The sequence below is a fragment of the Entelurus aequoreus genome, linkage group LG06 (genome assembly GCF_033978785.1).
Source record: "Entelurus aequoreus isolate RoL-2023_Sb linkage group LG06, RoL_Eaeq_v1.1, whole genome shotgun sequence".
NCBI classification, from domain to species: domain Eukaryota; kingdom Metazoa; phylum Chordata; class Actinopteri; order Syngnathiformes; family Syngnathidae; genus Entelurus; species Entelurus aequoreus.
This window is the reverse complement of record NC_084736.1, coordinates 36,240,552-36,268,051: the sequence shown is the minus strand read 5'-3', so window position 1 is coordinate 36,268,051 and position 27,500 is coordinate 36,240,552. Positions and strand designations below refer to the sequence as shown.

Sequence of the window (27,500 nt, the reverse complement as noted above, 5' to 3'; positions counted from 1 at the left end):
GTAGACAGTTCAGAACATTGAACATGTAGACAGTTCAGAACATTGAACATGTAGATAGTTCAGAACATTGAACATGTAGACAGTTCAGAACATTGAACATGTAGACAGTTCAGAACATTGAACTTGTAGACAGTTCAGAACATTGAACATGTAGATAGTTCAAAACATTGAACATGTAGACAGTTCAGAACATTGAACATGTAGATAGTTCAGTACATTGAACATGTAGACAGTTCAGAACATTGAACATGTAGACAGTTCAGAACATTAAACATGTAGACAGTTCAGAACATTGAACATGTAGATAGTTCAGTACATTGAACATGTAGACAGTTCAGAACATTGAACATGTAGACAGTTCAGAACATTGAACATGTCGACAGTTCAAAACATTGAACATGTAGACAGTTCAGAACATGTAGATAGTTCAGAACATTGAACATGTAGATAGTTCAGAACATGTAGATAGTTCAGAACATTGAACATGTAGATAGTTCAGGTGTGTGAAGGTAACTACATCTCGTCATTGAACATGTAGATAGTTTAGGTGTGTGAAGATAACTACATCTTGTCATTGAACATGTAGATAGCTTGTAGATAGATAGTTCAGAACACTGAACATGTTGACAATTCAGAACATTGAACATGTAGACAGCTCAGAACATCGAACATGTAGATAGTTCAGAACATTAAACATGTAGATAGTTCAGAACATTGACCATGTAGATAGTTCAGAACATTGACCATGCAGATAGCTCAGAACATTGAACATGTACATAGTTCAGAACATTGAACATGTAGAGATAGTTCAGATCATTGAAAATGTAGATAGTTCAGAACATTGACCATGTAGATAGTTCAGAACATTGACCATGTAGAGATAGTTCAGATCATTGAACATGTAGATAGTTCAGAACATTGACCATGTAGATAGTTCAGAACATTGACCATGTAGATAGTTCATAACATTGAACATGTAGATAGTTGAGAACATTGAACATATAGATAGTTCAGAACATTGAACATGTAGATAATTCAGAACATTGAACATGTAGATAGTTCAGAACATTGAACATGTAGATATTTCAGAACATTGAACATGTAGATAGTTCAGAACATTGACCATGTAGATGGTTGAGAACATTGAACATGTAGATAGTTCAGAACATTGACCATGTAGATGGTTGAGAACATTGAACATGTAGATAGTTCAGAACATTGAACATGTAGATAATTCAGAACATTGAACATGTAGATAGTTCAGAACATTGAAAATGTAGATAGTCAGAACATTGAACATGTAGATAGTTCAGAACATTGAACATGTAGATAGTTCAGAACATTGACCATGTAGATAGTTCAGAACATTGACCATGTAGATAGTTGAGAACATTGAACATATAGATAGTTCAGAACATTGAACATGTAGATAATTCAGAACATTGAACATGTAGATAGTTCAGAACTTTGAACATGTAGATGGTTGAGAACATTGAACATGTAGATGGTTCAGAACATTGAACATGTAGATCATTCAGAACATTGAACATGTAGATAGTTCAGAACATTGAACATGTAGACAGTTCAGAACATTGAACATGTAGATAGTTCAGAACATTGAACATGTAGATATTTCAGAACATTGAACATGTAGATAGTTCAGAACATTGACCATGTAGATGGTTGAGAACATTGAACATGTAGATAGTTCAGAACATTGAACATGTAGATAATTCAGAACATTGAACATGTAGATAGTTCAGAACATTGAAAATGTAGATAGTCAGAACATTGAACATGTAGATAGTTCAGAACATTGAACATGTAAATAGTTCAGAACATTGACCATGTAGATAGTTGAGAACATTGAACATGTAAATAGTTCAGAACATTGACCATGTAGATAGTTGACAACATTGACCATGTAGATAGTTGAGAACATTGAACATGTAGATAGTTGAGAACATTGAACATATAGATAGTTCAGAACATTGAACATGTAGATAATTCAGAACATTGAACATGTAGATAGTTCAGAACATTGAACATGTAGATGGTTGAGAACATTGAACATGTAGATAGTTCAGAACATTGAACATGTAGATAATTCAGAACATTGAACATGTAGATAGTTCAGAACATTGAAAATGTAGATAGTCAGAACATTGAACATGTAGATAGTTCAGAACATTGAACATGTAGATAGTTCAGAACATTGACCATGTAGATAGTTCAGAACATTGACCATGTAGATAGTTGAGAACATTGAACATGTAGATAGTTGAGAACATTGAACATATAGATAGTTCAGAACATTGAACATGTAGATAATTCAGAACATTGAACATGTTGATAGTTCAGAACATTGAACATGTAGATGGTTGAGAACATTGAACATGTAGATAGTTCAGAACATTGAACATGTAGATAATTCAGAACATGGAACATGTAGATAGTTCAGAACATTGAACATGTAGATAGTTCAGAACATTGAACATGTAGATAGTTCAGAACATTGAACATGTAGATATTTCAGAACATTGAACATGTAGATAGTTCAGAACATTGACCATGTAGATGGTTGAGAACATTGAACATGTAGATAGTTCAGAACATTGAACATGTAGATAATTCAGAACATTGAACATGTAGATAGTTCAGAACATTGAAAATGTAGATAGTCAGAACATTGAACATGTAGATAGTTCAGAACATTGAACATGTAAATAGTTCAGAACATTGACCATGTAGATAGTTCAGAACATTGACCATGTAGATAGTTGAGAACATTGAACATGTAGATAGTTGAGAACATTGAACATATAGATAGTTCAGAACATTGAACATGTAGATAGTTCAGAACATTGACCATGTAGATAGTTGAGAACATTGAACATGTAGATAGTTGAGAACATTGAACATATAGATAGTTCAGAACATTGAACATGTAGATAATTCAGAACATTGAACATGTAGATAGTTCAGAACATTGAACATGTAGATGGTTGAGAACATTGAACATGTAGATAGTTCAGAACATTGAACATGTAGATAATTCAGAACATTGAACATGTAGATAGTTCAGAACATTGAAAATGTAGATAGTCAGAACATTGAACATGTAGATAGTTCAGAACATTGAACATGTAGATAGTTCAGAACATTGACCATGTAGATAGTTCAGAACATTGACCATGTAGATAGTTGAGAACATTGAACATGTAGATAGTTGAGAACATTGAACATATAGATAGTTCAGAACATTGAACATGTAGATAATTCAGAACATTGAACATGTTGATAGTTCAGAACATTGAACATGTAGATGGTTGAGAACATTGAACATGTAGATAGTTCAGAACATTGAACATGTAGATAATTCAGAACATGGAACATGTAGATAGTTCAGAACATTGAACATGTAGATAGTTCAGAACATTGAACATGTAGATAGTTCAGAACATTGAACATGTAGATATTTCAGAACATTGAACATGTAGATAGTTCAGAACATTGACCATGTAGATGGTTGAGAACATTGAACATGTAGATAGTTCAGAACATTGAACATGTAGATAATTCAGAACATTGAACATGTAGATAGTTCAGAACATTGAAAATGTAGATAGTCAGAACATTGAACATGTAGATAGTTCAGAACATTGAACATGTAGATAGTTCAGAACATTGACCATGTAGATAGTTCAGAACATTGACCATGTAGATAGTTGAGAACATTGAACACGTAGATAGATGAGAACATTGAACATATAGATAGTTCAGAACATTGAACATGTAGATAATTCAGAACATTGAACATGTAGATAGTTCAGAACATTGAACATGTAGATGGTTGAGAACATTGAACATGTAGATGGTTCAGAACATTGAACATGTAGATAATTCAGAACATTGAACATGTAGATAGTTCAGAACATTTAACATGTATATAGTTCAGAACATTGAACATGTAGATAGTTCAGAACATTGAACATGTAGATATTTCAGAACATTGAACATGTAGATAGTTCAGAACATTGACCATGTAGACAGTTCAGAACATTGAACATGTAGATAGTTCAGTACATTGAACATGTAGACAGTTCAGAACATTGAACATGTAGACAGCTAAAAAAAACACTGAACATGTAGACAGTTCAGAACATTGAACATGTAGACAGTTCAGAACATTGAACATGTAGACAGTTCAGAACATTGAACATGTAGATAGTTCAGAACATTGAACATGTAGATTGTCAAAACATTGAACATGTAGACAGCTCAGAACACTGAACATGTAGATAGTTCAGAACATTAAACATGTAGATAGTTCAGAACATTGACCATGCAGATAGCTCAAAACATTGAACATGTAGACAGTTCAGAACATTGAACATGTAGACAGTTCAGAACACTGAACATGCCGACAGTTCAGAACATTGAACATGTAGACAGTTCAGAACATTGAACATGTAGACATTTCAGAACATTGAACATGTAGACAGTTCAGAACATTGAACGTGTAGACAGTTCAGAACATTGAACATGTAGATAGTTCAGAACATTGACCTTGTAGATGGTTCAGAACATTGAACATGTGGATAGTTCAGAACATTGAACATGTAGATAATTCAGAACATTGAACATGTAGATAGTTCAGAACATTACAATTGTAGATAGTCAGAACATTGAACATTTAGATAGTTCAGAACATTGAACATGTAGATAGTTCAGAACATTGAACATGTAGATAGTTCAGAACATTGAACATGTAGATAATTCAGAACATTGAACATGTAGATAATTCAGAACATTGAACATGTAGATAATTCAGAACATTGAACATGTAGATAATTCAGAACATTGAACATGTAGATAGTCAGAACATTGAACATGTAGATGGTTCAGAACATTGAACATGTAGATGGTTCAGAACATTGAACATGTAGATGGTTCAGAACATTGAACATGTATATAATTCAGAACATTGAACATGTAGATAGTTCAGAACATTGAACATGTAGATAGTTCAGAACATTAAACATGTAGACAGTTCTGAACACTGAACATGTAGACAGTTCAGAACATTGAACATGTAGACAGTTCAGAATATTGAACATGCAGATAGTTCAGAACATTGAACATATAGATAGTTCAGAACATTGAACATGTCGACAGTTCAAAACATTGAACATGTAGATAGTTCAGAACATGTAGATAGTTCAGAACATTGAACATGTAGATAGTTCAGAACATGTAGATAGTTCAGAACATTGAACATGTGGATAGTTCAGAACATTGAACATGTAGATAATTCAGAACATTGAACATGTAGATAGTTCAGAACATTACAATTGTAGATAGTCAGAACATTGAACATTTAGATAGTTCAGAACATTGAACATGTAGATAGTTCAGAACATTGAACATGTAGATAGTTCAGAACATTGAACATGTAGATAATTCAGAACATTGAACATGTAGATAATTCAGAACATTGAACATGTAGATAATTCAGAACATTGAACATGTAGATAATTCAGAACATTGAACATGTAGATAGTCAGAACATTGAACATGTAGATGGTTCAGAACATTGAACATGTAGATGGTTCAGAACATTGAACATGTAGATGGTTCAGAACATTGAACATGTATATAATTCAGAACATTGAACATGTAGATAGTTCAGAACATTGAACATGTAGATAGTTCAGAACATTAAACATGTAGACAGTTCTGAACACTGAACATGTAGACAGTTCAGAACATTGAACATGTAGACAGTTCAGAATATTGAACATGTAGATGGTTCAGAACATTGAACATATAGATAGTTCAGAACATTGAACATGTAGATAATTCAGAACATTGAACATGTAGATAGTTCAGAACATTGAACACGTAGATAGTTCAGAACATTGAACACGTAGACAGTTCAGAACATTGAACATGTAGATAGTCAGAACATTGAACATGTAGACAGCTCAGAACATTGAATATGTAGATAGTTCAGAACATTAAACATGTAGATAGTTCAGAACATTGAACATGTAGATAGTTCAGAACATTGAACATATAGATAGTTCAGAACATTGAACATGTAGATAATTCAGAACATTGAACATGTAGATAGTTCAGAACATTGAACAGGTAGATAGTTCAGAACATTGAACATGTAGATAGTTCAGAACATTGAACATGTAGATAGTTCAGAACATTGAACATATAGATAGTTCAGAACATTGAACATGTAGATAATTCAGAACATTGAACATGTAGATAGTTCAGAACATTGAACATGTAGATAGTCAGAACATTGAACATGTAGATGGTTCAGAACATTGAACATGTAGAGGGTTCAGAACATTGAACATGTAGATGGTTCAGAACATTGAACATGTATATAATTCAGAACATTGAACATGTAGATAGTTCAGAACATTGAACATGTAGATAGTTCAGAACATTGAACATGTAGACAGTTCAGAACATTGAACATGTAGACAGTTCAGAACATTGAACATGTAGATAGTTCAGAACATTGAACATGTAGACAGTTCAGAACATTGAACATGTAGACAGTTCAGAACATTGAACATGTAGATAGTTCAGAACATTGAACATGTAGATAGTTCAGAACATTAAACATGTAGACAGTTCCGAACACTGAACATGTAGACAGTTCAGAACATTGAACATGTAGACAGTTCAGAACATTGAACATGTAGACAGTTCAGAACATTGAACATGTAGATAGTTTAGAACATTGAACATGTAGATAGTCAGAACATTGAACATGTAGACAGCTCAGAACACTGAACATGTAGATAGTTCAGAACATTGAACATGTAGATAGTCAGAACATTGAACATGTAGACAGCTCAGAACACTGAACATGTAGATAGTTCAGAACATTAAACATGTAGATAGTTCAGAACATTGACCATATAGATAGTTCAGAACATTGACCATGTAGATAGTTCAGAACATTGACCATGTAGATAGTTCAGAACATTGACCATGCAGATAGCTCAGAACATTGAACATGTAGACAGTTCAGAACATTGAACATGTAGAGATAGTTCAGATCATTGAAAATGTAGATAGTTCAGAACATTGACCATGTGCAACCTACTAATAAAAGTCTCAATCAATCAATCAATCAGATAGTTCAGAACATTGACCATGTAGATAGTTCAGAACATTGAACATGTAGATAGTTGAGAACATTGACCATGTAGATGGTTCAGAACATTGAACATGTAGATAGTTCAGAACATTGAACATGTAGATAGTTGAGAACATTGAACATGTAGATAGTTCAGAACATTGAACATGTAGATCAGGGGTGGGCAATTAATTTTTACCGGGGGCCGTATGAGCTACCCGAGCACTGCTGGAGGGCCACATCGACAATATTTCAATTAAATTTTGCTCAATATTATTTTTGATACATACCGTAAGATAAATAATAATAATAATAATAATAATAGTAATACTTCAACATAGTGTGTGTAACAGCATTCCATGACTAATATATATAAATTAACATTAATAATAAATGACAGTAAAATAAGCACACATATGACTGAGGAGTCATAGTGTAACTTTGTGTGGTGTTTGAGTTGTCCGACTTTTTGTGTGGCCTTAAACGCACCAGTGGTTTAGTGCTATGCGTGTTGGTGACAGATGACAAGTTGGTTTTGGCCTGGTTTGTACGGCAGAAAATGACTAGTTTTTCGAGATAGAATTGTTTTACTCATGTTTTTGGTGTGGTTATGGCAGAATATAAACAGTTTTGTTCAATAAAGTGATCGATATAATTCCTGTCCTCGAAGCATCTCGATAGACGTTACAATAATTGAACGGTGTTCAATTGAACGGTGTTGACGAACACCATTAGGGCTGCTTGTTGTCACTGTCACTCAAAGTTGCATTGCAAAATTCCATAGAATAAATATGTTTATTTTGTTTATAATTCAGATGGGATTTGATTTGGTGCGCGGCATATACTTGCTGCGCGCAGCGGACGCTTGAGCAGTGCGCAATTGCGCAGGCACGCACCTTAGGTGAGGGGACGTTGCTTTGCAGTTCATGTGTTGTTGAAAACACGGCGTTCCTCATCAACTTTTCTCTTTTTGGCGTCTCGGGTGTAAACCGTGCATCACTTGTCGCTGCATGTGCACCTTCACTCGCAGGTTACACACGGACACACGCCCATAAATAATACTTTTCAAAATAAAAGCAGCACAGTTGTATTACGCGCAGGACATAGATGTTTTTTCAACTTTATTTTGTAATTGCAGTTGTTCACATTCACTCACAATCACGCATACGTCCACACGGAAGTAATACAAATAACGATTTTCAAAACAAAAGCAGCACCGTTGTATTGCACACTCGACATAGATACTTTTTAAAATTTATTTTGTAATTTATAATTGGCCTCACGCGGGCCGGACAGGGACGCACAAAGGGCCGGATGCGGCCCGCGGGCCGCAGAATGCCCAGGTCTGATGTAGATAGTTCAGAACATTGAACATGTAGATAATTCAGAACATTGAACATGTAGATAGTTCAGAACATTGAACATGTAGATAGTCAGAACATTGAACATGTAGATAGTTCAGAACATTGAACATGTAGATGGTTCAGAACATTGAACATGTACATAGTTCAGAACATTGAACATGTAGACAGTTCAGAACACTGAACATGTAGACAGTTCAGAACACTGAACATGTAGACAGTTCAGAACGTTGAACATGTACATAGTTCAGAACATTGAACATGTAGACAGTTCAGAACACTGAACATGTAGACAGTTCAGAACGTTGAACATGTAGACAGTTCAGAACATTGAACATGTAGACAGTTCAGAATATTAAACATGTAGATAGTTCAGAACATTGAACATGTAGATAGTCAGAACATTGAACATGTAGACAGCTCAGAACATTTAACATGTAGATAGTTCAGAACATTAAACATGTAGATGGTTCAGAACATTGAACATGTAGATAGTTCAGAACATTGACCATGTAGATAGTTCAGAACATTGACCATGTAGATAGTTCAGAACATTGAACATGTAGATAGTTCAGAACATTGACCATGTAGATAGTTCAGAACATTGACCATGTAGATAGTTCAGAACATTGACCATGTAGATAGTTTAGATCATTGACCATGCAGATAGCTCAGAACATTGAACATTTTCATAGTTCAGAACATTGAACATGTAGAGATAGTTCAGATAATTGAAAATGTAGATAGTTCAGAACATTGACCATGTAGATAGTTCAGAACATTGACCATGTAGATAGTTCAGAACATTGAACATGTAGATAGTTCAGAACATTGAACATATAGATAGTTCAGAACATTGAACATGTAGATAATTCAGAACATTGAACATGTAGATAGTTCAGAACATTGAACACGTAGATAGTTCAGAACATTGAACACGTAGACAGTTCAGAACATTGAACATGTAGATAGTCAGAACATTGAACATGTAGACAGCTCAGAACATTGAACATGTAGATAGTTCAGAACATTAAACATGTAGATAGTTCAGAACATTGAACATGTAGATAGTTCAGAACATTGAACATGTAGATAGTTCAGAACATTGACCATGTAGATAGTTCAGAACATTGACCATGCAGATAGCTCAGAACATTGAACATGTACATAGTTCAGAACATTGAATATGTAGAGATAGTTCAGATCATTGAAAATGTAGATAGTTCAGAACATTGACCATGTAGATAGTTCAGAACATTGAACATGTAGATAATTCAGAACATTGAACATGTAGATAGTTCAGAACATTGGACATGTAGATAGTTCAGAACATTGAACATGTAGATAGTTCAGAACATTGAACATGTAGATAGTTCAGAACATTGAACATGTAGATAATTCAGAACATTGAACATGTAGATAGTTCAGAACATTCAACATGTAGATAGTCAGAACATTGAACATGTAGATGGTTCAGAACATTGAACATGTAGATAGTTCAGAACATTGAACATGTATATAATGCAGAACATTGAACATGTAGATAGTTCAGAACATTGAACATGTAGATAGTTCAGAACATTGAACATGTAGACAGTTCAGAACATTGAACATGTATATAATGCAGAACATTGAACATGTAGATAGTTCAGAACATTGAACATGTAGATAGTTCAGAACATTGAACATGTATATAATGCAGAACATTGAACATGTAGATAGTTCAGAACATTGAACATGTAGATAGTTCAGAACATTGAACATGTAGACAGTTCAGAACATTGAACATGTAGACAGTTCAGAACATTGAACATGTAGATAGTTCAGAACATTGAACATGTAGACAGTTCAGAACATTGAACATGTAGACAGTTCAGAACATTTAACATGTAGATAGTTCAGAACATTGAACATGTAGATAGTTCAGAACATTGAACATGTAGACAGTTCAGAACATTGAACATGTAGACAGTTCAGAACATTGTACATGTAGATAGTCAGAACATTGAACATGTAGATAGTTCAGAACATTGAACATGTAGATAGTTCAGAACATTGAACATGTAGACAGTTCAGAACATTGAACATGTAGATAGTCAGAACATTGAACATGTAGATAGTTCAGAACATTGAACATGTAGATAGTTCAGAACATTGAACATGTAGATAGTTCAGAACATTGAACATGTAGATAGTTCAGAACATTGAACATGTAGATAGTTCAGAACATTGAACATGTAGATAATTTAGAACATTCAACATGTAGATAGTTCAGAACATTCAACATGTAGATAGTCAGAACATTCAACATGTAGATGGTTCAGAACATTAAACATGTAGATAGTTCAGAACATTGAACATGTAGATAGTTCAGAACATTGAACATGTAGATAGTTCAGAACATTGAACATGTAGATAGTTCAGAACATTGAACATGTAGATAATTTAGAACATTCAACATGTAGATAGTTCAGAACATTCAACATGTAGATAGTCAGAACATTCAACATGTAGATGGTTCAGAACATTAAACATGTAGATAGTTCAGAACATTGAACATGTAGATAGTTCAGAACATTGAACATGTAGATAGTTCAGAACATTGAACATGTAGACAGTTCAATGAACATGTAGATAATTAAAAACATGTATCTACAATGTAGATTATGGCGTCCTCCAGCTGATTGATGGCGGCCATGTTTGCTACTTGTCAGCGAGACGACACAGGAAGTCGTCCTTAAAGCTCTGATTGATTGTTTCTGGGTGGGGGGGGGGGGGGGGGGGGGTCGATGGCGCCTTTAATCCCAAACATCCTCTCATTAGTCAAAAGACTTCTTCTTCTACTACTTCTTTTTTTTCTTTTTCTTCTTCTAATTCTTCTTCTTCTACTTCTACTTCTACTTTTTCTTTTTCTTCTTCTTCTTCTACTTCTTCTTCTTCTTCTTCTTCTTCTTCTTCTTCTTCTTCTTCTTCTTCTTCTTCTTCTTCTTCTTCTTCCTCTACTCCTTCTTCTTCTTCTCCTTCTTCTTCTTCTTCTTCTTCTTCTTCTTCTCCTTCTTGTTCTTCTTCTTCTTCTTCTTCTTCTTCTTCTTCTTCTTCTATTTTGTCTATTTCTTCTTTTTTCTTTTTCTTCTCCTTCTTCTTCTTCCTCTACTACTTCTTCTTCTTCTTCTTCTTCTTCTTCTTCTTCTTCTTCTTCTTCTTCTATTTCTTCTAGTTCTTATTTTTCTTCTTCTTCTTCTTCTTCTACTTCTTCTTCTTCTTCTTCTTCTTCTTCTTCTTCTTCTTCTTCTATTTCTTCTACTTCTTCTCCTTCTTCCTCTACTCCTTCTTTTTCTTCTCCTTCTTCTTCTTCTTCCTCTTCTACTTCTTCTTCTATTTCTTCTTCTTTTCTTCTTCTTCTTCTTCTTCTTCTTCTTCTTCTTCTTCTTCTTCTATTTCTTCTACTTCTCCTTCTTCGTTTTCTTCTTCTTCTACTTATTTTTCTTCTTCTTCTTCTTCTTCTTCTTCTACTTCTTCTTCTACTTCTTCTACTTCTTTTTCTTTTTCTTTTTCTTCTTCTTATTCTACTAACATGACAAATAATTATTTCACAAACAAACATCATTGTTGCTTTTAATAAACAACAACAAAGTTCTGTCTGTGCGCGCGAGTAATAAGACACTCGCCATGTTTTATCTTTTGTCACAAGCTTCTTCATTCAAGATGATGCATGATATGCTGCATAGAAAAAAGATTATTGATTCAAGATGATGCATGATATGCTGCATAGAAAAAAGATTATTCATTCAAGATGGTGCATGATATGCTGTACAGAAATAAGCTTCATCACTCAAGATGGCGCATGATATGCTGCACAGAAATACGATTCTTCATTTAAGATGGTGCATGATATGCTGCACAGAAATAAGATTCTTCATTTAAGACGGTGCATGATAGGTTGCATAGAAAGAAACTTAATTTAGGATAGTGCATGATATGCTGCACAGAAATAAGATTCTTCATTTAAGACGGTGCATGATATGCTGCACAGAAATAAGATTCTTCATTTAAGATGGTGCATGATATGCTGCACAGAAATAAGATTTTTCATTTAAGATGGTGCATGATATGCTGCACAGAAATAAGATTCTTAATTTAAGATGGTGCATGATATGCTGCACAGAAATAAGATTCTTCATTTAAGACGGTGCATGATTTGCTGCACAGAAAGAAGCTTATTGATTCAAGATGGTGCATGATATGCTGCACAGAAATAAGATTATTCATTCAAGATAGTGCATGATATGCTGCACAGAAATAAGATTCTTCATTTAAGACGGTGCATGATATGCTGCATAGAAATAAACTTCATTTAAGATGGTGCATGATATGCTGCACAGAAATAAGATTATTAATTTAAGACGGTGCATCATATGCTGCACAGAAAATAAGATTCTTTATTCAAGATGGTGCATGATATGCTGCACAGAAATAAGATTCTTCATTTAAGACGGTGCATGATATGCTGCACAGAAATAAGATTCTTCATTCAAGATGGTGCATGATTTGCTGCACAGAAATAAGATTATTCATTTAAGATGGTGCATGATATGCTGCACAGAAATACGATTCTTCATTTAAGACGGTGCATGATATGCTGCACAGAAATAAGATTCTTCATTCAAGATGGTGCATGATATGCTGCACAGAAATAAGATTCTTCATTTAAGATGGTGCATGATATGCTGCACAGAAATAAGGTTCTTCATTCAAGATGGTGCATGATATGCTGCACAGAAATAAGATTCTTCATTTAAGACGGTGCATGATATGCTGCACAGAAATAAGATTCTTCATTTAAGATGGTGCATGATATGCTGCACAGAAATAAGATTCTTCATTCAAGATGGTGCATGATATGCTGCACAGAAATAAGATTATTCATTTAAGATGGTGCATGATATGCTGCACAGAAATAAGATTCTTCATTTAAGACGGTGCATGATATGCTGCACAGAAATAAGCTTATTGATTCAAGATGGTGCATGATATGCTGCACAGAAATAAGATTATTCATTTAAGATGGTGCATGATATGCTGCACAGAAATAAGATTCTTCATTCCAGATGGTGCATGATAGGTTGAATAGAAATAAACTTAATTTAAGACGTTGCATGATATGCTGCACAGAAATAAACAAAATTCAAGATGGTGCATGATATGCTGCATAAATATAAACTTCGTTCATGGTTCTGACAACTTCACATGACATTCCTTAATAAGGTCTTGAGCCCATATTCCACAAGTATAATGGAGACCAGCCAGTGAGCTGGGCCATGTGTACGTTAGTAAAGCACCTTAAGAGCAGGGTTGACAGCCCGGGTTTTTACCTCGGTAGCTACCACGCTCGTCTCTCATGAAACAGAAATGTGAGGATAGAACCACGCGGGTTACCGTGGTGCTGTGACCCAGAGGAGCGTGAGGTTTAGTGCAATGGAGGCCACAGTACACCTCAGTCCCTGACTACCTCAAGATTGACCAGGCTTTTAGCTCAGTAGTTTAAATACTGGGTGGAGCAGAAAAGCAGGGACTGAACCAGGCGGGTTACAGGTGTAACTAATAGATGGCACCATGTATTCCATCTCTGTCCAACTTTCCATGGTCACCTTCATTCTCATGAGCATTTTGATGCTTTCATGGTGGGTCCTCAAAGGTCTCGTTCCCTTCTCACTTGTTGATGATTTGATGTGACTTCTAATGATGACATTTTATGTTTGCCTTTATGTCCTAGTCACGGCCTGCTGACCTTGACTTGTTGGGATACAAACACTCCAGCAGGTACAGGTGCTGACGGAGGAGCGAAATAAGCTGGGTTTAAAGTCCAGAGAACATGTTCTCCAGAAATCGCTCCAATGGAACAAGCGTTCCTCCCAAAGGAGGCACAAAAGCTAAAGTCACCCCATCCAAGAAAAGGGCACCAAACCCCAAAGTAGCCTTGGTTATTCGTGGGAAAATACATCGCCTTCTGCAAGGCTCTGCCGACCACCGTGTTCCTGATCCTCAAGATTATTATGCAGAAGAGGTTGAGAGGGAAAAGTATGAGGTGAGGAAGGATCACAGAAGGATTTATCCAAAGACTGAAGCCAGGGAAGAAGCCCCCTCCTCTTCAAAGTTGTCCAACGGTCAAGGAGACAGAGGACCACCGGGACCACCTTGCGTTGGAGAGGTGGAGCTGACTCGGGAAGGATGTTTAAGAATACCCTGCACTTTACAACGCAAAAGCAGCAAATCTCCTGCCAATCGTAAACGGATCTCCTTTGAGGGTTTACTTCCGTTATCTCCAGAACTGACGCGAGCCACCCCATGCTCCAGTTCAGCCGGTCTAGACAAGAATGGTGTGACATTTGACGATACATGTGGCAGAGACTTTGCTTCACCGCGTGTTCGACCTAAGAGACCTTACTCTGCAGGCGACACGTTAGACTATGACTTCAACACTGCTCGGACAGGAGGGGAGGGGGAAGGCCCTTTGGGAGAAGAGGAGTCTAGTGCCATCATTAAACACATTCTTAAAGAGCTGAGGGGCATCAACAAAATCCAGGAAGAAATCTCTGACCTCAGGGATTACCTAACCTCAGTTAAGGGCTCTGTTGAAGAGGTGTCATCCTGTGTGGACGCTGTCTTGCTGGAAATTGAAGGAATCCGGTCTAGTAGCAAGGTTGTCTCAGGTTCAGGTACGTGGTCAGGTGAAGCTTACACGGATGGACGATCACCTCGCAGTAGGCCTGCTAGTGTCCATGGCAGTTTAGGCAGTGCAGCGCCAAATTCTGTTTCTAATTCTTTTCCTGAGGTTTGTCAAGCTCGACGGAGAACTCACAGAGAACTACGATCTCCAAGAGCAGAACACTACACGGTGTCCTCAGGTGGGTCAGTCAATCATCAGGACCTGGATGAACTCGAGGACACCTCTGACATCAGCTCAGACATCCCAGAAGGTGCTCTAACTAGAAAGCTTGGTTTCAGATATCCAGACAGGCAGAACTGCCCAGATTGTCTGAGCACCACGTCCTTGTCCTCTCAAAGCTCCAAGTCTGAATCAGATGTAGAGAGACCAACAACTTGCCATGAAACGACAGAGGAAACTGCTGATAGTGCAAAGGAACACTTGACAAGCTCCAGACCACTACATCGGACTACTGGTGAGAGTCTGTGGGATGGGGAACCATCTTACCGGGAGGATGACAAAGTTGAGACTTGCTTTGATGAAGTAGCTTCTTGGGATTACGACGGTACATCGGCACAGTGCTCCTCAAGGAGCTTGGATCATCGCTCTAGAAAGCGTTACAACTCAGCTGGTAGGACCTCACGCAAGGAGGAGTGGCAGACTCAGAGGTCTCGGTCCCAGTCAGGGATTCTCACTACAACATACGCTACAGATTGTCCCTACCCTAAATGTTCTGCTTACCATTCATTTGACGGACACTGTGGAGGGTCAAATGGATTTGACTATGACCAATCAAACTGTCATGTTGGGGGTTATCAGGATTCTTATTTTACCTATCAAGACTCCACAGCAGTCCAACAATGTAGCAGTGAAAAAACATCATACCAAAACCAAGTCCCTTATCCAGGTAGATCAGATGTTCAACCTGGTTTCACTGTCAGGCGCATAAACCGAGCTGTTTCTGATTTTAGTTCTGCTTTGCAAGGAGCTTTGCGCAAACTTGAGGTACCTGAAGACCAGAACCCTGAGGATGCAACAGACTTTGGCACGTCAGCGTTCTCTGATGTGCCTACAAAATCTTTCAGCTGGGATCTTGTTAGACAAAATGTTCCTCAGGAAAAATCACATTATTCCTTTGAAGAAACCTCAACTTTGGAGTTTTCAGCCAAAAGCCAACACTATCCCAGTTTGGAAAGGATCCCTCCTGGCCCAGAGGAACATCTAGTCTGCACCAACCTAGCAACACTTCCACCTGATGATCTGACGGAACACCACGCTGTGGTTCTGGAGGACTGGTCTGCAGATGAGAACACCAAGACAGAGCTGTCTCAATGCACCACCACAGAGTCCTTGTCCGCCTCCACCCAGGCCGATCAAGCTCCAGAGGAGCTCAGCAAAGATCAGCAGGCATCCTCAGATGCAGCAGAAGTAGAAGCTGCAGAGGTATGCCAGGTGGACCAAAGTAAGTTGAAGTGCCAGAGGAGCTTCCAACAGATTCTCCGGGAGAAGCGGGAGATGAGGCGCAACCTCCCCAGCGTGTCCATTTTGTCTCAGGAAGGCTTTGGAGCAGGTAGATCAGCGGATCTTTACCTTGGTATGATTTGATCATTGCATGTGATGTTCTAGTCCAAGGAGAGGACGTCACCTGAGGGACTGCTAGAACCTCAATGATGTCTTCTGTCTCTTCTGCTGTCTTACAGATGGACGTCAGTTTGAAGATCAGGTTTACTAACATCACCTTTGTCATGTTTCAATTGATTACTTATTGATTCTGAGTATTGATCAGGGCACGCGTTGACACCATCTGTGGAAGTTATACCACTTTTTATTTTGCATGCTGCTCAGAAACTCAACCAACACCTCACCAGCCGACACTTACTTCGGTGGCCATGTGTCCCATTGTGTGAAATATATCTGTCACTTTCAGAGCCGAGACCAGGATGCCGACCAAGACCAGGGTGCTGACCCCAGCAAGCAGCCGTGGGCCAGACCAGGGTCAGGGAACGTCTCTTACTGTGGGAGAAATTCATTGTGACACCTGGATATGTTTGCTTATTCATCTCTGTGGGTGTGCCTGTGGGTGTGTGTGTGTGTGTGTGCGTGTGTGTGTGTGTGTGTGTGTGTGTGTGTGTGTGTGTGTGTGTGTGTGTGTGTGTGTGTGTGTGTGTGGGTGTGCCTGTGTGTATGTGTGGGTGTGTGTATGTGTGGGTGTGGGTCTGTGTGGGTGTGTGTGTGCGCGCGCTTGCGGGTGTGTTTGTGTGTGTGGGTGTGTGGGTGTGCCTGTGTGTGTGGGTGTGCCCGTGGGTGTGCCTGTGTGTTTGTGTGGGTGTGTGTATGTGTGGGTGTGGGTCTGTGTGGGTGTGTGTGTGTGTGCGCACGCTTGCGTGTGTGTGTGCGTGTGCCTGTGGGTGTGTTTGTGTGTGTGTGTGTGTGTGCGTGCCAGTGAATGTGTGCGTGTGTATGTGTGTGTGTGTATGTTTGTGTGCGTGTGTGTGTGTAAGAGTGTGTGCGGGCGCGTGCGTGAATGTGGGTGTGTTGTCTGTGTGTGTGTACGTGTGTGTGTGTGTGTTTGAGTTTGGGTGTGGGTGTGTGTGTGTGTGTGTGTGTGTGCGCGCATGCGCGTGTGTGGGTGTGTTGTTTGTGTGTGCCTGTGTGTGTGCGCCTGTGTACGTGTGTCTGTGTGTTTGAGTTTGGGTGTGGGTGTGCCTGTGTGTGTATGTGTGGGTGTGCCTGTGTGTGTATGTGTGAGGTGTGGGTCTGTGTGTGTGTGTGTGCGCGCGCTTGCCTGTGTGTGTGTGTGTGTGTGTGTGTGTGTGTGCCTGTGGGTGTGCCTGTGTGTGTGCGTGTGTGTGTGTATGTTTGTGTGTGTGTGTGTGTGTGTGTGCGTGCACGTGTGTGGGTGTGTTGTTTGTGTGTGCCTGTGTGTGTGCCCGTGTACATGTGTGTGTGTGTTTGAGTTTGGGTGTGGGTGTGGGTGTGGGTGGGTGTGTGCGCGTGCGTGTGTGTGTGTGCCTGTGGGTGGGTGTGTGTGTGCCTGTGCATGTGTGTGTGAGTGTGTGTATGTGTGTGTGAGTGTGTATGTTTGTGTGTGCTTGTGTGTGTGTGTGTGTGTGTGTGTATGTTTGTGTGTGTGTGTGTGTGTATGTTTGTGTGTGTGTGTGTATGTTTGCATGTGTGTGTGTGTTTGCGTGTGTGTAGAGGAAACACACCATTCGGCATCGACAGCACGCCCAACCTCCACAGGAGGAGGCCCATCCCCCTGGTTAGTGAGCTGGTGAGTAGCTAATGTTTTCTTCCTACTTCCACAATCTTCTTTCAACCTTCACCTTGCATGCTCGGCTACAGGCTACTGGGAGCTAGCACCTACACAACAGCTAAGCATACAATAGCACACAGTAGTAATAGTCATTGAATATAAACGTGACATTATAAATATCAGATAATTATAGTTACATATTACTTACACATACAAAGTCTCCAGGGCAATGTGAGTAAGTTTCCAGTAACAAATGTGTCCGCATCATTCAAAACCAGTAATATATAAAACAATTTTAAGAACTAGAGAATGCAATTTCAGTCGACAATTTTGTGTAAATGTTGAAGAGCCAAAGCCGGACTGAAATGCTACAGTTAGCACGCAGATAGTGTCAGATAACAAAAAATGAGAAAACGAGCCAAAAAAAGCTAGCATACTGCTCACAGTACTATGCTAACATGCTAACGATAGCATGCTTACTGTTAGCATTAGTGAAATACCAAAATATATTACACTCAGGTGTATAACTGCTAAATTAGCTAAAATAAAGCTTGCATGCTAAAATGCTAACTGTAACATGCATCAAGTAGCCAAATATTTTACTCTGAGGTGTGTGTACCTGAAAAATGTGTTTTAAAATGTTGACATTAGCATGCATCAAGTACCAAAATATGGCTGAGATGTACACATATAAGATGAGCTAAAGACAAGCTGGTATTATAACGTTAGCATGCTAACAGCTATCATTGGTGAAATAATACAGTATGTGACACTGAGGTGTATACCCAGTAAAAAAGCTAGCATGCTAATATTAAAATGCTGACGATTGCTGTGATTTTGTTGATATCACGAACGTCCAGATCAGTGCAGACTTGTTCCAAAGTCTAGTACTTTGTACTGCATAAGTACTTTGTACTGCATAAAGTACTTTGTACTACAGAAGTACTTTGTACTGCATAAAGTACTTTGTACTGCATAAAGTACTTTGTACTGCAGAAAGTACTTTGTACTTCATAAGTACTTTGTACTGCATAAATACTTTGTACTGCATAAAGTACTTTGTACTGCAGAAAGTACTTTGTACTGCATAAATACTTTGTACTGCATAAAGTACTGCATAAGTACTTTGTACTGCATAAGTACTTCTTGTCTGACCTTGTTTTTCCTCCCGCCTGCTCTCCTGCTGGCAGGCGATGGTGAGTGAAGTTGTTGTGGGAGGAGCTGATGCTCTTCAGCCAGCTAAATGTCCACTTGTTCCAGCAGACCATGATCCAGTCCAGGAAGTCCCACAGCTGGTCCACGTGGACGTCTCTGAAGGACGAGGACCTTGTGAGTGCTGTGAGAAGATGAGAGGTGAAATGTTTGCTTGAGGCTCCATCCTGCTTGCAGAAGAGTCACGTGTACAAGAAGACGCTGCAGGCGCTCATCTACCCCATCTCCTGCACCACCCCCCACCTTCTGGAGGTGTGGACGGCCACCACGCCCACCTACTGCTACGAGTGCCAGGGGCTGCTGTGGGGCATCGCCCGGCAGGGCCTGCGCTGCACAGAGTGCGGCGTCAAAGTTCACGAGAAGTGCCAGGAGCTGCTCAACGCCGACTGCCTGCAGAGTGAGTGAAGGAGGTCCTCCTCCTCCACCTTCACCTTCACCTTCCCCGTGTCCTCCTCCTCCACCTCATCCTCCGCCTTCACCTTCCCCGTGTCCTCCTCCACCTCATCCTCCGCCTTCACCTTCCCCGTGTCCTCCTCCTCCTCCACCTCCTCCGCCTTCCTCTTCCCCGTGTCCTCCTCCGCCTTCACCTTCCCCATGTCCTCCTCCTCCTCCGCCTTCATCTTCCCTGTGTCCTCCTCCTCCTCCTCCACCTCCTCTTCCGCCTTCACCTTCCCCGTGCCCTCCTCCTCCTCCTCTGCCTTCACCTTCCCCGTGTCCTCCTCCTCCTCCTCCTCCGCCTTCACCTTCCCCGTGTCCTCGTCCACCTCCTCCGCCTTCACCTTCCCCGTGTCCTCCTCTTCCTCCTCCTCCGCCTTCACCTTCCCCGTGTCCTCCTCCTCCTCCTCCGCCTTCACCTTCCCCGTGTCCTCCTCCTCCTCCTCCGCCTTCACCTTCCCTGTGTCCTCCTTCTCCGCCTTCACCTTCCCCGTGTCCTCCTCCTCCTCCGCCTTCACCTTCCCCGTGTCCTCCTCCTCCTCCGCCTTCACCTTCCCCGTGTCCTCCTCCTCCTCCTCCGCCTTCACCTTCCCTGTGTCCTCCTTCTCCGCCTTCACCTTCCCCGTGTCCTCCTCCTCCTCCGCCTTCACCTTCCCCGTGTCCTCCTCAGGGGCGGCCCAGAAGAGCTCCGTGGAGGAGCGCACGCAGCACGTCATCACGGCCATGAAGGACAGGATGAAGATACGTGAGAGGAACAAGCCGGAGATCTTCGAGGAGATCCGCCGGGTTTTCAAGGTCAGCAGGACGCTGCACGCGCAGAACATGAAGAACATCAAGCAGAGCGTTCTGGACGGAACCTCCAAGTGGTCGGCCCGCATCGCCATCACCGGTACGTTCCTCTGCACCAGCAGAACCCAGGTCCTGATGGTCCTCCATGTTCTTCTCCCATAGTCTGACATCTTCATTCATAAATAATCAATATTAATATTTACATCATCAATAATCATTTGAACGACACACCTGCTGACATTCTTCACACTCCTCACATTCTTCACATTCTTCTTATTCTTCTCATTCTTCACATTCCTTACATTTCCCCATCATTCTTTACATTCTTCACATTCTTCTTATTCCTCACATTATTATTCCTCACATTCCTCACATTCTTATTATGCTTATTATTCTTCACATTCCTCACATTTTTCTTATTCTTCTTATTCTTATTATTCACATTCCTCACATTCTTCTCATTCGTATTATTCTTCTTTATTCTTCACATCCGTCTTATTCTTCACATTCCTCACATTCTTCTTATTCTTATTTTTCTTCACAGTCCTCACATTTTTCTCATTCTTCACATTCTTCTTATTCTTCACATTCCTCACATTCTTCTCATTCGTATTATTGTTATTATTTTTCACATTCTTCTTATTCTTCATTCCACATTCTTCTCATTCCACATTCTTCTCATTCAACACATTCCAGATTATTTTCATTCTTCTTAACATTCTCAACATTCTTCTTCACATTCTTCTTCACATTCTTGACATTCCACATACTTCACATCTTTCTTACTATATGTTAAACGCAGTTTGAAGAGTTATGAATGATGTAGAACGGTATAAAGAAGAATAGTGATTGCGCCTCCAATAAATGGACCAGGATTGATTAATTTCAGTTTGTGATAAAAAGAGTCAACTTTGATTGATTGAAGGATGATGTGTGATGTAGAAGGTAGAGTTAGTGGCACATCAGGATGTAGTAGTCGTCATTGTGATGTAGAAGGTGGAGTTAGTGGCACATCAGGATGTAGTAGTGGTCATTGTGATGTAGAAGGTGGAGTTAGTGGCACATCAGGATGTAGTAGTCGTCATTGTGATGTAGAAGGTGGAGTTAGTGGCACATCAGGATGTAGTAGTGGTCATTGTGATGTAGAAGGTGGAGTTAGTGGCACATCAGGATGTAGTAGTCGTCATTGTGATGTAGAAGGTAGAGTTAGTGGCACATCAGGATGTAGTAGTCGTCATTGTGATGTAGAAGGTAGAGTTAGTGGCACATCAGGATGTAGTAGTGGTCATTGTGATGTAGAAGGTAGAGTTAGTGGCACATCGGGATGTAGTAGTCGTCATTGTGATGTAGAAGTTGGAGTTAGTGGCACATCAGTTGGAGTTGGAGTTAGTGGCACATCAGGTCATTGTGATGTAGAAGTTGGAGTTAGTGGCACATCAGGATGTAGTAGTGGTCATTGTGATGTAGAAGGTGGAGTTAGTGGCACATCAGGATGTAGTAGTCATCATTGTGATGTAGAAGGTACAGTTAGTGGCACATCAGGATGTAGTAGTGGTCATTGTGATGTAGAAGGTAGAGTTAGTGGCACATCAGGATGTAGTAGTTGTCATTGTGATGTAGAAGGTAGAGTTAGTGGCACATCAGGATGTAGTAGTGGTCATTGTAATGTAGAAGGTGGAGTTAGTGGCACATCAGGATGTAGTAGTCGTCATTGTGATGTAGAAGGTAGAGTTAGTGGCACACCAGGATGTAGTAGTCGTCATTGTGATGTAGAAGGTAGAGTTAGTGGCACATCAGGATGTAGTAGTTGTCGTTGTGATGTAGAAGGTGGAGTTAGTGGCACATCAGGATGTAGTAGTGGTCATTGTGATGTAGAAGGTGGAGTTAGTGGCACATCAGGATGTAGTAGTCGTCATTGTGATGTAGAAGGTGGAGTTAGTGGCACATCAGGATGTAGTAGTGGTCATTGTGATGTAGAAGGTAGAGTTAGTGGCACATCAGGATGTAGTAGTTGTCATTGTGATGTAGAAGGTGGAGTTAGTGGCACAACAGGATGTAGTAGTGGTCATTGTGATGTAGAAGGTGGAGTTAGTGGCACATCAGGATGTAGTAGTGGTCATTGTGATGTAGAAGGTGGAGTTAGTGGCACATCAGGATGTAGTAGTCGTCATTGTGATGTAGAAGGTGGAGTTAGTGGCACATCAGGATGTAGTAGTGGTCATTGTGATGTAGAAGGTAGAGTTAGTGGCACATCAGGATGTAGTAGTGGTCATTGTGATGTAGAAGGTAGAGTTAGTGGCACATCAGGATGTAGTAGTCGTCATTGTGATGTAGAAGGTGGAGTTAGTGGCACATCAGGATGTAGTAGTGGTCATTGTGATGTAGAAGGTAGAGTTAGTGGCACATCAGGATGTAGTAGTTGTCATTGTGATGTAGAAGGTAGAGTTAGTGGCATATCAGGATGTAGTAGTGGTCATTGTGATGTAGAAGGTAGAGTTAGTGGCACATCAGGATGTAGTAGTTGTCATTGTGATGTAGAAGGTAGAGTTAGTGGCACATCAGGATGTAGTAGTCGTCATTGTGATGTAGAAGGTGGAGTTAGTGGCACATCAGGATGTAGTAGTCGTCATTGTGATATAGAAGGTGGAGTTAGTGGCACATCAGGATGTAGTAGTGGTCATTGTGATGTAGAAGGTAGAGTTAGTGGCACATCAGGATGTAGTAGTGGTCATTGTAATGTAGAAGGTGGAGTTAGTGGCACATCAGGATGTAGTAGTCGTCATTGTGATGTAGAAGGTAGAGTTAGTGGAACATCAGGATGTAGTAGTGGTCATTGTGATGTAGAAAGTGGAGTTAGTGGCACATCAGGATGTAGTAGTGGTCATTGTGATGTAGAAGGTAGAGTTAAAGGCACATCAGGATGTAGTAGTGGTCATTGTGATGTAGAAGGTAGAGTTAGTGGCACATCAGGATGTAGTAGTGGTCATTGTGATGTAGAAGGTAGAGTTAGTGGCACATCAGGATGTAGTAGTGGTCATTGTGATGTAGAAGGTAGAGTTAGTGGCACATCAGGATGTAGTAGTCGTCATTGTGATGTAGAAGGTAGAGTTAGTGGCACATCAGGATGTAGTAGTCGTCATTGTGATGTAGAAGGTAGAGTTAAAGGCACATCAGGATGTAGTAGTGGTCATTGTGATGTAGAAGGTAGAGTTAGTGGCACATCAGGATGTAGTAGTGGTCATTGTGATGTAGAAGGTAGAGTTAGTGGCACATCAGGATGTAGTAGTGGTCATTGTGATGTAGAAGGTAGAGTTAGTGGCACATCAGGATGTAGTAGTCGTCATTGTGATGTAGAAGGTAGAGTTAGTGGCACATCAGGATGTAGTAGTGGTCATTGTGATGTAGAAGGTGGAGTTAGTGGCACATCAGGATGTAGTAGTCTTCATTGTGATGTAGAAGGTAGAGTTAGTGGCACATCAGGATGTAGTAGTCGTCATTGTGATGTAGAAGGTGGAGTTAGTGGCACATCAGGATGTAGTAGTGGTCATTGTGATGTAAAAGGTAGAGTTAGTGGCACATCAGGATGTAGTAGTGGTCATTGTGATGTAGAAGGTAGAGTTAGTGGCACATCAGGATGTAGTAGTCGTCATTGTGATGTAGAAGGTGGAGTTAGTGGCCCATCAGGATGTAGTAGTGGTCATTGTGATGTAGAAGGTGGAGTTAGTGGCACATCAGGATGTAGTATTCGTCATTGTGATGTAGAAGGTAGAGTTAGTGGCACATCAGGATGTAGTAGTCGTCATTGTGATGTAGAAGGTGGAGTTAGTGGCCCATCAGGATGTAGTAGTCGTCATTGTGATGTAAAAGGTAGAGTTAGTGGCACATCAGGATGTAGTAGTGGTCATTGTGATGTAGAAGGTAGAGTTAGTGGCACATCAGGATGTAGTAGTGGTCATTGTGATGTAGAAGGTAGAGTTAGTGGCACATCAGGATGTAGTAGTCGTCATTGTGATGTAGAAGGTAGAGTTAGTGGCACATCAGGATGTAGTAGTGGTCATTGTGATGTAGAAGGTGGAGTTAGTGGCACATCAGGATGTAGTAGTCGTCATTGTGATGTAGAAGGTAGAGTTAGTGGCACATCAGGATGTAGTAGTGGTCATTGTGATGTAGAAGGTGGAGTTAGTGGCACATCAGGATGTAGTAGTGGTCATTGTGATGTAGAAGGTGGAGTTAGTGGCACATCAGGATGTAGTAGTCGTCATTGTGATGTAGAAGGTGGAGTTAGTGGCACATCAGGATGTAGTAGTCGTCATTGTGATGTAGAAGGTAGAGTTAGTGGTACATCAGGATGTAGTAGTGGTCATTGTGATGTTAAGGTAGAGTTAGTGGCACATCAGGATGTAGTAGTGGTCATTGTGATGTAGAAGGTAGAGTTAGTGGCACATCAGGATGTAGTAGTGGTCATTGTGATGTAGAAGGTGGAGTTAGTGGCACATCAGGATGTAGTAGTCGTCATTGTGATGTAGAAGGTGGAGTTAGTGGCACATCAGGATGTAGTAGTCGTCATTGTGATGTAGAAGGTAGAGTTAGTGGCACATCAGGATGTAGTAGTGGTCATTGTGATGTAGAAGGTAGAGTTAGTGGCACATCAGGATGTAGTAGTGGTCATTGTGATGTAGAAGGTGGAGTTAGTGGCACATCAGGATGTAGTAGTCTTCATTGTGATGTAGAAGGTAGAGTTAGTGGCACATCAGGATGTAGTAGTCGTCATTGTGATGTAGAAGGTGGAGTTAGTGGCACATCAGGATGTAGTAGTGGTCATTGTGATGTAAAAGGTAGAGTTAGTGGCACATCAGGATGTAGTAGTGGTCATTGTGATGTAGAAGGTAGAGTTAGTGGCACATCAGGATGTAGTAGTCGTCATTGTGATGTAGAAGGTGGAGTTAGTGGCCCATCAGGATGTAGTAGTGGTCATTGTGATGTAGAAGGTGGAGTTAGTGGCACATCAGGATGTAGTATTCGTCATTGTGATGTAGAAGGTAGAGTTAGTGGCACATCAGGATGTAGTAGTCGTCATTGTGATGTAGAAGGTGGAGTTAGTGGCCCATCAGGATGTAGTAGTCGTCATTGTGATGTAAAAGGTAGAGTTAGTGGCACATCAGGATGTAGTAGTGGTCATTGTGATGTAGAAGGTAGAGTTAGTGGCACATCAGGATGTAGTAGTGGTCATTGTGATGTAGAAGGTAGAGTTAGTGGCACATCAGGATGTAGTAGTCGTCATTGTGATGTAGAAGGTAGAGTTAGTGGCACATCAGGATGTAGTAGTGGTCATTGTGATGTAGAAGGTGGAGTTAGTGGCACATCAGGATGTAGTAGTCGTCATTGTGATGTAGAAGGTAGAGTTAGTGGCACATCAGGATGTAGTAGTGGTCATTGTGATGTAGAAGGTGGAGTTAGTGGCACATCAGGATGTAGTAGTGGTCATTGTGATGTAGAAGGTGGAGTTAGTGGCACATCAGGATGTAGTAGTCGTCATTGTGATGTAGAAGGTGGAGTTAGTGGCACATCAGGATGTAGTAGTCGTCATTGTGATGTAGAAGGTAGAGTTAGTGGTACATCAGGATGTAGTAGTGGTCATTGTGATGTAGAAGGTAGAGTTAGTGGCACATCAGGATGTAGTAGTGGTCATTGTGATGTAGAAGGTGGAGTTAGTGGCACATCAGGATGTAGTAGTCGTCATTGTGATGTAGAAGGTGGAGTTAGTGGCACATCAGGATGTAGTAGTCGTCATTGTGATGTAGAAGGTAAAGTTAGTGGTACATCAGGATGTAGTAGTGGTCATTGTGATGTAGAAGGTAGAGTTAGTGGCACATCAGGATGTAGTAGTGGTCATTGTGATGTAGAAGGTGGAGTTAGTGGCACATCAGGATGTAGTAGTCGTCATTGTGATGTAGAATCAATCAATCGATCAATCAATGTTTATTTATATAGCCCTAAATCACAAGTGTCTCAAAGGGCTGTACAAGCCACAACGACATCCTCGGTACAGAGCCCACATACGGGCAAGGAAAAACTCACCCCAGTGGGACGTCAGTGAATGACTATGAGAAACCTTGGAGAGGACCGCATATGTGGGTAACCCCCCCCCCCCCCCCCCCTCTAGGGGAGACCGAAAGCAACGGATGTCGAGTGGGTCTGACACAACATTGTGAAAGTCCAGTCCACAGTGGATCCAACACATCAGCGGGAGTCCAGTCCACAGCGGGGCCAACAGGAAACCATCCCGAGCGGAAGGTGGAGTTAGTGGCACATCAGGATGTAGTAGTCGTCATTGTGATGTAGAAGGTGGAGTTAGTGGCACATCAGGATGTAGTAGTGGTCATTGTGATGTAGAAGGTAGAGTTAGTGGTACATCAGGATGTAGTAGTGGTCATTGTGATGTAGAAGGTGGAGTTAGTGGCACATCAGGATGTAGTAGTCGTCATTGTGATGTAGAAGGTGGAGTTAGCGGCACATCAGGATGTAGTAGTGGTCATTGTGATGTAGAAGGTGGAGTTAGTGGCACATCAG

The 27,500-nt window shown here is 40.3% G+C and overlaps 1 protein-coding gene across 11 annotated transcripts in view; it reads left to right on the top strand.

Moving 5' to 3' along the window:
* Positions 1–27,500, top strand: part of LOC133652193 (protein unc-13 homolog B-like) — a 151,271-nt gene that overhangs the window by 36,575 nt on the left and 87,196 nt on the right. For 9 of the 11 annotated variants that reach the window (XR_009826537.1, XR_009826538.1, XR_009826539.1 and 6 more), the window contains exons 4-8: positions 17,166–17,233; positions 18,437–18,512; positions 19,758–19,823; positions 19,884–20,103; positions 20,812–21,030. Coding sequence is in view for 7 of the 11 variants with exons in the window: in XM_062050669.1 (XP_061906653.1) it covers positions 17,166–17,233; positions 18,437–18,512; positions 19,758–19,823; positions 19,884–20,103; positions 20,812–21,030 (649 nt within the window). In the remaining 4 variants the exon portion in view is untranslated. Of the gene's footprint in view, positions 1–14,305; positions 16,833–16,938; positions 16,962–17,165; positions 17,234–18,436; positions 18,513–19,757; positions 19,824–19,883; positions 20,104–20,811; positions 21,031–27,500 lie in introns of all 11 variants that reach the window. The other 2 variants (XM_062050671.1, XM_062050670.1) reach the window with 2 other exon arrangements.